The sequence below is a fragment of the Tigriopus californicus genome, chromosome 9 (assembly GCF_007210705.1).
Source record: "Tigriopus californicus strain San Diego chromosome 9, Tcal_SD_v2.1, whole genome shotgun sequence".
Classification (NCBI taxonomy): domain Eukaryota; kingdom Metazoa; phylum Arthropoda; class Copepoda; order Harpacticoida; family Harpacticidae; genus Tigriopus; species Tigriopus californicus.
Genome location: NC_081448.1, coordinates 3,788,486 through 3,799,784, shown reverse-complemented (window position 1 = coordinate 3,799,784; position 11,299 = coordinate 3,788,486). Strand labels below are relative to the sequence as shown.

General features: G+C 42.9%; 1 protein-coding gene across 1 annotated transcript; it reads right to left on the bottom strand.

Annotated features, from left to right (window-relative positions):
- Positions 1-5,372: 5,372 nt before the first annotated feature.
- On the bottom strand, positions 5,373-8,094 carry LOC131886938 (pro-resilin-like). The gene is made up of 2 exons (XM_059235405.1): positions 7,514-8,094; positions 5,373-7,392 (listed from the first exon to the last, which is right to left on the bottom strand). The coding sequence occupies exons 1-2, from the start codon at positions 7,545-7,547 to the stop codon at positions 5,585-5,587; spliced, it is 1,842 nt and encodes a 613-aa protein (XP_059091388.1). The 5' UTR covers positions 7,548-8,094; the 3' UTR covers positions 5,373-5,584.
- Between the last annotated feature and the right edge of the window lie 3,205 nt (positions 8,095-11,299).

Below are 11,299 nucleotides of genomic sequence, written 5' to 3'. Positions count from 1 at the left end.
TGGTGTTTTTTGGGATTGACTAGGTATTTCACCACCAACACAATGGAAGGAAAAGCAGGACTATTCAAAATGTTCCCACCCACTTATATTCTGGAAGCCATTGGCGTCATAGATTGGCTTAATATAACTCGTGTTTCATTGTTCCATCCATTTGAATCATATCCATTTCGGTCAGTCTATGAAAGCTCGATGGGACCAAAACCAAACTTTATAGATATATTTCATGCGTTAGCAAGTTTTGGGCCAATTGGAACCAAAGAAAATGAAAGGTAAATTTGATAATTTATTTGTAAATCAACAAAGCTCATTTTTTGCCATGTAATGTATGGCAGGGGTGTTTGTTTATTTATTGACACTCACACGCTTGCTAAACAAATATGGAGAATCACTTAAGCAACAAAGCCATCTAAACATGACAAAAACAAATACATCATATTGGGGGTAAGCGTTAATTTTCACGGAGAGGCAGGCACTTTTTGAGGGACTTCTGCAAATGGCAACGAACCTGCACGCAACACTCAATATCTTCTGAACCCAGACGGATATTCACTTGTCAAATTCAGCTCCATGAACTTCAAGTACAATGAGAGGACGCGAGCCAGGATTTGTCCCGTCTGAAATACTAAGAACCATTCAAAATTCATCTCAAGAATTGCCTTGCTCCTTATCACTTTCGGAAAATTAAAGAGGCAAACAAATTCGAAATTTTGACATCAATTTCCTGTCTCCCAAACAAAGAGATAAAATGACTCATTAAAGAGACAAGTTTATCAGAATGTCTTGTGCATTGTTTCTGAAAGGTTGACCGTAATTGCAGGTGTTATTTTTTCAAACTTATCATTCAATGGACGTTAGTGCAGGATTGTAGCTATAACTACACTAATAACTTCTACATTTTTATGATCTATAAAAAAAATATTGATTGAGTATTTACTGTTCATTGGTTGAGGTAGTTGTATAAAAATCGCAAAGATGACAAGTACTGAGAGAGAGGGCATATGTACAAATCAATTGAAAAAATAGAAAGAAGAAGAATTTTTTAAAAATGCTAAAATTTGGAGTCTCTAAATGACAGTCACATCATCTCTTTCACTCATTCGTTTGGCCTTCAGCCCATTTTGCCCGTGAAAAAATTCTTTCTTTCATATCATGCTACATAAAATGTAACATTGTCAATACTTCAAGAGGGATTGACATTTCCGAAGGTCTTTTTCATAGTGAAGGGACCGATTTGCATTCAACTTCCTGAGTGTGTTTCCAAAGCACCTTCAAGAATCATGTAAACTCCTGTCAATAGTCAGGCAATGTCTCTTTGGCCAGATTTCAAAGGCCGAAGGTCAGCTCAAAGGCCTGGAATACCTTGAATTGTTGAAAAGCTTTATAAGACTAAAATAAATGCACATTTTTAGCGCTTAAGTGTCTTCCCAGGAATGTTAATTGAAGGCTCTTGGATTCAACTCAATTAAGCTTAAAAGCCTAAGCTTTAAAATCGTCAAAAATTGTGACTCCGAATTCCAATTTGTTCCAATAAGGACCCTCTTTTTGCCTCTCTCGGCGAACACCTTGGACTAGAAAATGATTATGAGGGATGCATCCCATCCCACCCAAAAGGCTCATGGCGATCGATGGGAATCAAGATCTGACAAAGGTGCAATTTGAAATATTTGATGTAGCATTCCATGTGGTGCGTACATTGTATGTGTCAGCCTTAAGTGTTTTCTTCCTTGATGGCAATTGATCTTGAGGGATGATGATGCCGCACTCACGCTCATCTGCCTTCCTTGCACCCAAAGCGCATCTCAATTTGGCCTGGGTTCAAGGTGAAAATTGATTCTTTATCTTTAAGCTCATGAAAAATTGATTCCAGGTCAATTTCAGGGTCAATTTGGCTCCGCCGGAATTCGCTAACTGAACTGCCATGTGCGTCGAACGGTAGATGGCGTGTTTCGGAAATTACTCAGTCCTGAATGGGCACTTGCTAGAGAGTTGTAAAACCTTTGACGGTGGATAAAATGATAAAGTTTTTGGCCAAAATGAGCCTCGTTATGGCCTCGCTGTCCCGTGATCGACTCAATGGCGAGTGCCAGGCACTCTGTGGGAGATATGATAAATGCAGTGCATCATGTGCAAATGGTTGGGATGATGTCGTATAATGAATCCAACGACAAGGCCCATATCCTCCTCGTTTTTATGACTTGTCGGAATGCATTTGGCAGAAGAAGAACTTTTCGGGATGGGTCTTGGAATGAATCTGAAAGATATGGATTCGCTTGAACGTGTCACTGTCAAGTTAATCCTCCTCCCAAAGAAACGGAGTAGGGATTGTCTGTCTTGAGGACCGTAAATGCATCTAAAAAAGAACCGTGGAAACTCTCAACGATATCCAGAGGTTGCGTGACAGAATAGTATCAGTAAGCATATCACTTATTAGCTTGAAAAAAATATAACATAGCTTTTCAATTTCATGTAACCTTGAAGCATGAAATGCCCTCACAAGATGCCGCTACGTACCATTTCGTGCCGAAGATGCAGTGCAGCCTGTAAAAACACGACTGAATTGATTACCTTCAAGTTCATTTATCTCTATTGATGTCAGGCATTGTTCGAGACTTAATTACCATTGGTTGGCTCTTCAATTCAATTTCCAGGTCCTGTTGTTTGCCTTGAGGTTTCTTCAATCTAATTTGAGTAGGGTTCCTATTTGGACTCACTTTCTCACATCTAGCTAAGTTAGGTTCCCTGTTAATTTCGCATTTTATGCGAATGAATAAAGTTATGGGTTTTTTGCATTATCAGTTTGTTTCTTTTGGTGTGGCTCTGTTTCATTGTTCTCGTCAAGGCAGGAATGTAAGTGATTGGAAACTCATATCTGCGCATAATCGTGACTTTATCATTTTCTTATTGCAAAGTGGAAAGTTCTACTTTTTAGACGAACGAGATGATGGGGAAAATCGTTTATAGATTCATGACCGATAAAAAAGACTTGGTTCCATTTTTCCGTGTGTCACGGTGAAAAGCGAATAAATCTCCCATGCTCTTCAAGTGGTTGTTGATTGGTAACCGCAGATGACATTGATCTTCCATAAAAGTCAGGAAAACTTTGTCTGCCTTAGAGCTCCTTTTGGTCTCATCATCACTTGAGAAGGACTTGGGCTCTTAAGCTCTCAAGGCTTCGAAATCCCAACGAAACTCTGAAGACAACGTCCAATTCTAGGTTGTAATCCTGGGGACAACAAAAAACAATAGATGGTGCAAATGAACGAAACACGACAGTCTAAAAGGAAGCTTAGACCTCCCGATCGATTATTCATGAAAATTTACAAATTATTTCATGGTCATGCAATTATCCAGAAAGAACTGAGGCCCTCATGATATGACAAAATGTGCAAGTACAATGTAGACGTACGTACAGAAAAGAAAGATGTCACACCTTTGTTGGACGGCTTACATGAACAAAACCTACATGAAGAAGGGTCACAAAGTGAGTCAACGGATAGAAATCGAATTCTTTGGAGGATTTTGGAAGCCAAGGTCGATCAAATCAACCGCTACGTAAAGATAGAAAACAACCATGTGAAGGTTCAAGTTTGTACCCTTGAATGACTTCTTTAGCAATAATTTTGGTGGCTTCGAACGGATAACTGGTTCTATTTGAAATTCCCAGGGTCCAAACGTCTATTCAAATTAGTCGTTCTCATAAAAACTTGATCAGATCCTTCCAATTGCTTACTTTTATTAACGCACCTTTTTTATTGCCATTTGGTTTGAGAAACGTTTCCGTTAAACTATACTGTAGAAGTACATAGGTTTGGTTCTACGGTAGTATACGCTATACATCAAATTGAACGCCAAGGAATTCAGAAGCCTCGACATAATTATATCAATATTTCAACCATCTGCATAAATACCGATTAATTTTGGTCGATTTTTGAACAGGATGATGGGCAATATTTGAATCGATCGCACACTCCTTTGTTAATTAGTGTTCCTTAGGAGGACCTCGTCCTCAATAAAATGGTGCTAATGATGAGTGGTTGAAGAAGCACACTGTGCCGGATGCACGTCCATCGGTCTTCCAATTTATGCTAATTTCCACTTTCAGCACCCATTAATTATCTCCAAGGGGCCTCGGCTCATACATAAAGAGACCGCCCAAAGGTACTATTAGGTATCATAGCCCCAATATTTCAAATTCGCATCATCGCCATTATGTCAAGCGAAAAAGCCTTTTCCCATCCACGGACATTTACTTTACCTTAAGGTGCTCAAAAAGAGAACTGAACGTCACTGCAGTCTTGTTCTGGATGCAACCAGTCCAAGTCTTCAAAACCTTAAGGTCGAAAACAGTCGCCAAATATCTATACATTGATTAGTATTCCCACCATCTAAAGAGGCCATCAAATCCGAATGGCAAAATGAATTTCAATTCAAAGAATTGCAGATTGTCCTGAATCGGAAATCAATGACAAGCAGGCCTTTGACAAAAATGCAATATGGTTTGGAAGAAGATCCATGAAGTCAGTTTGTGATGTGGTGGAAGATAGAATGCTCTCTCTCTCAATGATCCCCACCATATGTTATTGTTATCGAAACGCTATCGGTCAAAATTGTAAATGGATCTCAGTCAAAGAATGCATGGATGTATAGATGGAGGATATCTGAGGCGTTAAATCAAGCGCCCCCTCTGTTCGAGCGACATCATTGTTGGTGGCTTCTTCCTTCAGCTCCTTGAATAAGATATCCCGTTGGAATGTTCAAGACATTCGTCAACCACCCATGATCAATGAAATGAGCACCCTCTCTTCCCCACGTCCGGGATGCTTGGCCCAGGTGAGCAAGCACTCAGGAAGTTGGAGATCATCATCAAATCTATTTTATCTAATGATTGTAATTGTCCTATTTAGAGTGAGATTGCTTTAAAGATCTGCACCACTTTTGGTAAGAACCGTGGCATATGCTTAAACCATGGGGACTTATTTCATGGGAGGCTTTTGTTACGCTTGCAAAAGGAATTTTATGCCTCCTGGATGACTCAAAAAAAATCAAGACATTTCCAGCACCTCCTATTACTCTTTCCGTCAAATTCTCCTTTTAAAGATTTTGAATGCACTCATTCTTCATTTCTGGAAATTCACGAAGACGTCTTCCTGGATACTTCAAGCGAACGCTTTCATGGCCCCCAATAATGGTTTTGATGGCAATTCAAATCAAACCTCAATTTGAAGTCTGTGAGAAAAGAACTGCAAATCCAGAAGCTACAAACTTTTTCCGAAAGAGGGCGCGAAATTTCGGGACCCAAGTAGGAACAAGTTCCAATAGGAAGAGACCTCTGAAGGACTAATGGAACAAGAAAAGCGTTAGAGCTGAAGCGATTCCTTTGATATGATTGGATTTATTTTGAGTGTTTTGCATCGTAATATCAAAGAGGAAAAAATGATGATGATAATAGCATAAATTATTCGATGTTACACGGGATTTGCAATTTTCATGTTGGCCAGCTCATTATGATGAGAGTCGTGAACAGAGAGAGATTGGGAGAGAAAACGAAGGAAAACGGGGCTTTGAAATGTTCCAGGGGGATCATTTACTTGCCAGAGTAGCTGGGAAGATCGCTAGAAGGAGCACCATAGCTGGAGCCAGCTCCAACGGTGTTATCTTGATAGACGGGAGTGGGCTCGAAAGCTGGAGCACCGTACGAGTTACCAGCTCCCTGACTGCCACCAGGGGCACCGTAGCCAGAGGTGGCCTCAGTGGGAGCTCCATAGTTTGAGGACGAATCCTGAGAGGCAGGGGCACCATAGTTGGAATTAGCACCAGTGGTGGGGGCTTCAGCAGCAGGGGATCCGTAGCTGTCAGCAGCGGGTGCTCCATAAGAGGTGTTGGGACGTTGACGTTGACCACCATTGCGACGACCGCCTCCATTTCTACGGGCGTTTCCATTGTTACCTCGTCGTTGACCGCCGTTACGTCCTCCATTGGTGGGAGCTGAGTATCCATTAGTCGAGGCAGCACCGCTTCCAGAGTTAGGAGAGCCATAACCGTTGGAAGCACTTTGACCAACAGGGGCACCATAAGCGTCACCAGCCTGTTCGGATCCAGTGGGAGCGCCATATTGATTAGAAGCACCATCAGCAGGAGCACCATATTGATCTGAAGCTCCATTATCAGAGGGGGCTCCATATTGATCGGAGGCTCCATCATCAGAAGCAGGGGCACCATATTGGCCTGAAGCACCATTGGCAGCGGCAGGAGCGCCATATTGACCGGAAGCACCATTAGCGGGGGTGGGAGCACCATATTGACCGGAAGCACCATTAGCGGGGGTGGGAGCACCATATTGGCCAGAAGCACCATTGACGGGGGTGGGAGCGCCATATTGACCGGAAGCTCCATCAGTGGCACCATTGCTGTTAGGAGAGCCATATTGGTTGGTTGGGGCGGCGTTAGTTGGACCAGAGTATTGGTTTGAGGCAGCAGCTCCATTTGAGCCCGATGGAGAGCCATAATTTTGAGCGGCAGGGCGACGAGATTGAGCTGGTCGGCGGTTAGCGCGGCTAGGAGCAGGTCGTTGGGCGGGAGCGGGAGCACTGTAACCGTTTGAGGAAGGTTGACGCCTTCCTACATTGGAAGCAGGTCGGCGGGCATTGCCAGCATTGGATGGAGCACTGTAACCATTGTTGGCGGGTTGGCGACCTCTGCCGTTGTTGTTGTTGTTGCTGGGCCCAGAGTATTGACTAGCAGCACCATTAGCACTAGCATAAGAAGCTTGAGGGGCAGATGCAGCCGATTGGTAAGTGGCTTGGTTATTTTGGCTGGCGGCCTCCCGTTCTGCAGCAATGTCGTCATTCAATGAGTAAAGACCTTCGGCCTCACCACAATCAAAGTTGAACCACCAATCACAGATAAAGTACTCTTGGTTGAAAATGGTTCCATTAGGGCACAAGAAGGAGTTTTTGGTCAGACCACCTAGTCCATCGTTGGAGCAGATGTGGAAAACTTGGCACTCAGCTTCCGGGTCAGCATAGTATCCACCGTCCACTTGACCGTCGCAAATGAAGGCAGTCTCGGGAACCTCGGCGTAGATAGGGTAATCTTCGCCAGGTGTGCCAGGAACAGCCTTCTCCAGCATAGCAATATTGTCATCACCTCCAGCTCCACCCCCATAGACAGCTTGGTCATTGCCAAAAGACCCTTGATTGTTGTTGGCATAAGAGGGTTGCACGTTTTGGGCAGAGTAAGTATTGCCAAAACTAGCATCCTCAGACTGGAAGCCATTAGAGAACAAGCCTCCGTTGCCATATTGTCCGAGGCCGTTCTGGTTGCCACCATGGCGACCTCCATGGTTGCCTCCATGACTACCTCCATCAGCTAGAGCCGATCGAGAGGCCAAAGCTGAAAGTAGAAAGAGCTCGAAACTTAAAAATACGATCTCACAAACACTGCTGTGCACATTTGACTTTGTGCTTAGATTTTAGACCACCATGTTCAAAAATAAAAAAAAATAAATGCTTACCCAAAAAGCCAAGAATGCCAACGAAAACCTTCATGATGTGGTTTAAATAAATATTAATGCCCTTTGAATAAGGAGAGAACTTGAAGAAGACTAGATGTTGAAAAGAAGACGAGATTCTGCTTTGTCAATGCTCAAAGCAGATCTGTAACCACTTTGATCACTCAGAATGAACTGACGATTTCCGGAGGCCCCTTCACAATTTATATGGAGCAACAGGCAACCCTGTCATCTTCGCATGTTTCCTAGCCCGCATCTCATGAACCCATTTTTTGGAGCCTGGCACGGATTGATTGGCGACATGTTCGACAGTCCGTAATAAAAACGGGCACTCACTCATGCCAGTGGCAAAGTAAATCCGTCCTTACGAAGCTACGCATTCACACATTCCCTGGATGAGATGCGTCTTCCCAATCAAAAGAGCTCGACGCCAGCGTCTGAAAAGGGCCCCTTGTGTGTTTCGTTGTTTCCCTTTGCATTTGTTTAGTCATCCTCAAGAAACCACGTTGCCTGGCGGCATCATGAGTTACCCGGTCCACGTTGTGTTTACCTGCCCCTCGTCAAGTGCTTCCAAAATGCGTACGATACGATCGCTACGAAGTACGAAAACCAAAGAGGATCGAGCAAGAAAAAGGGAGCGTTCGTTCGTTCCTTGGTGGACGACCGAGGGACGCTCCCGAGAAGAGCCTCGGGAGATCGAGAAGAAGCTCTGCTCTTCTTTTGAGTGTGTCAATTCCAATCTCGCAATCCTGGTGGTTGGCTGACTTGTCGAGGAATCCCGCTTCACTTCCATTTCATTGGAGTTTACAACTTCATTTCGCGGCTGGACGTCCGTCTCAAACGTGAACGCCTGTGAACAGACGTGAGGAATGGATGGACACCAGTGGGTTTAAGGGTGCTATCTTTCGAGCTCATCATTTCCATCTCTAGCGCGAGGACTATGCAAATGAATATGCTTTAACACTTACCTGCAGGTCTGAAATGAAACATAAGATTGATGCTTACATTAACCTGCCGAGAGATGCTTCCTTATTTTGAGGCTTTTATTACAGCATCATCTCATATTCTCTCGCCTTCAAAAACACTTTCTCATCATCCACACCAAAGTAACATGAAACCGTTTGGCAGCCATTCTGTTCGGAGTGAACCTTTCAGGAATTCATGACGTATTCATCCGGGCGTGACAACTGAGTTTCAATTCAACTTCACCAACCTTTTGGTTGCATTTTTACTTTGTCCGTGACTCCATATTTTTCATCTAAAAAGCAATTTTTGCTAACGCCTTTCAAATTCGATCTACTAATGGATGCGTTTTCGCATGCCAAAGCGATGCATTCAACGGTTGGTCCGCATAGGTACTCTATTGGCGCTCCTTCGCTCATTTTTCTTCGATCCCCCCCAAAAGTCGGACATGTTCGTCGTTTGTTCTTGTCGCAAGTTTGGGCCTAACAATGGCCCCAAATGCATACAATGACCATTTGTCATATCAAATACATCATCCGAAGGTTCATTAGCAGAGAATGGAGGTCCGAATTCACTTGAAATCATCTCGCAACATCGTCGTTTCATGCATGTTCTTTTACTACCATTCATGCGACAACGGCTCGCACACAAAAAAGACAATTTCATGCCAAGTCGAGAGCCATCCAGGAAATCTTGACGCACTCATGAAGAAGACACTTTTTATCCATTCTTGTCGTAGAGCATGTACTGCAGCTATCATTATTAACATCATCATCAACGTCGTTTGCTGGTTGTTCTGTATTCTTCAGTCCATTTTTTACTTTCGAGGCCGTTTGTCGTCTTCTTTTTAAGTCGGGATATGGTACATGCAAGTAGTCACGTTCGATTCTGTCTGTCGGGGTTTGTTGCCACTTTTTGTCCACTCCAGATTAGGAGCATGATGTCTCTTTAGGCAAATGAGGCCATTTCTTATCCAGGAAGAAGGGAGACTCATTGGACAGAATTGGTTCGTACAGAATTTATTGGGCCACAAGGGAGGAGCGAGAGAGAGAGATGACCAAAATAAAGTTCTGTCCGACACCGTGTCTTCATATCGACACATTTGGGAGTGGGCCATCAGGAGATTAGTCACAGCCTCTTCCTCCACAAGCCATCTCAGTTTCCAATCCAACAAACACTGACGCAAATAACAATGAGAACATTGGAGACACACCCCAACTTCCAACCCATGCTTTGACATTTGTCATCTCACAAGAGGATTCGATTCAAGGTTGTCACCCTGGATTCAAGGGAAAAAGTATTAGATGGTCATAAATAGGCCTGATAGTTGTTTTCCCTCGAAAGAATAAAACTAATTCTCGTGATACTGCAACCTCGACGATTCCACCCGATATCGAGGATCTTCGATCAGGGACCATGGGTTCAAATCCCGTCATCGGAAGGAAGTGAACCAATCGCAATGAGCATCGTTGGTACCTTATCCAAAACAAAGAGACGGCCTATTGAAAAGCGCCCTCCACGAAATAAGATTCGAATACCATCGATCTTCGCACTCGCCATCGTGCCTTAGTCCCATCAGATAAGACGACAATGTGTTTTTGAGAGTGTCAATGGTATGCATTCCCATTCCTATTTGGATTTACGGATCATCCAGATATTGATTGGGCTGAAGATCAGGATCAGCAAGAGCGGAACTTGAATTCCTGGAAAAAAAACCAACAACTATTTGTTGCTTGGTCCTGGTATGGTGATTTGTTTAAAATTTATTGCTCAAATTCGCCTATTGTTGGCATCTGTACACTTCCTTCTCAAGCTTTAAAGGATTTATTACGGCTCTTTGTGTCCTCATCATGTTACCTTCTGCTAATGGCTGAGAGTCATTCAACATGTGTAAAAAAGATAAGAAAATTGGAAGAAGAGCCACTCAATCTTTATGCTGCTCCCAAAATACGACCACACACAACACGCACGCAAGTATTTCAGGGTTTCTTGCATGGTTGATCAGTGATTCAATGAGCCATCTTATAGCGCAGCATAACTACAATGGGGGAAACGATCATCCTTTAATATAAGTTAAAAATAGAAACAAAAAAAAATCCAGTCTAACTTTATCTTAACTTCAGCCTCATTTGACCCAAATCTTATCGCTCAATACAATGTCAGCTCGGTTGAGCCGAAAACCCAGTCATTATTCCCCAAGCTCTTTGTTAGGAAGTGTCACCCTGAACCTCAGGAGGGAAGAAGATCAAGGGAGAAGACCGCAACGAGAAAAAAAAATGTGGCTGTCACTCAGAATCCATGACTTTTCAAATGTTTAGACACATGTGTGACCCCGTCACTTCACCTCTATGCTGTTAGCAAGAAAAGGCTTGCAATCTTTGAATCTTTGGGCGTCATGCCCGGTTAAGGTGTTTGCAAACTTTTTTTTGTAACTTGCACCAAGATCTGTCCGTGTCATAAAAGTGGCAAAGAACCATTGATTGACACTCACACATTCCCAAATCCCAGCCTAGGTCAAAGAATTCACGTAAAGATAGGCCCAAATTTGGTGCTACCCACGAGCCCTCAAATATCCAAATGTATCTGATTTAAGCATCAGACTTCTAAACCTGAGAACATGTACATATGCGAAGCTTCTACCATCCAGTGAACGAAAGAGGTTCATTTACGACTGTTTCATTCTACTTCGGTTGATTTGATAAATATTTATTCTAAAAAAAAACATTTTTATTTGTCTAAAGATTACAAACCCACACATGTTCTTCTTTCCATAGAACGACAATCAACATTTAGAATAAATGAAGATAAGATTTATTCATCGCCATG

Excerpts from the sequence above, each read along its gene's own strand:
- LOC131886938 (XM_059235405.1), bottom strand. The coding sequence starts at position 7,547 with ATGAAGGTTTTCGTTGGCATTCTTGGCTTTTTGG. Across the intron at positions 7,393-7,513 it reads TGGCATTCTTGGCTTTTTGG|CTTTGGCCTCTCGATCGGCT; the intron begins GTAAGCATTTAT and ends TTCTACTTTCAG.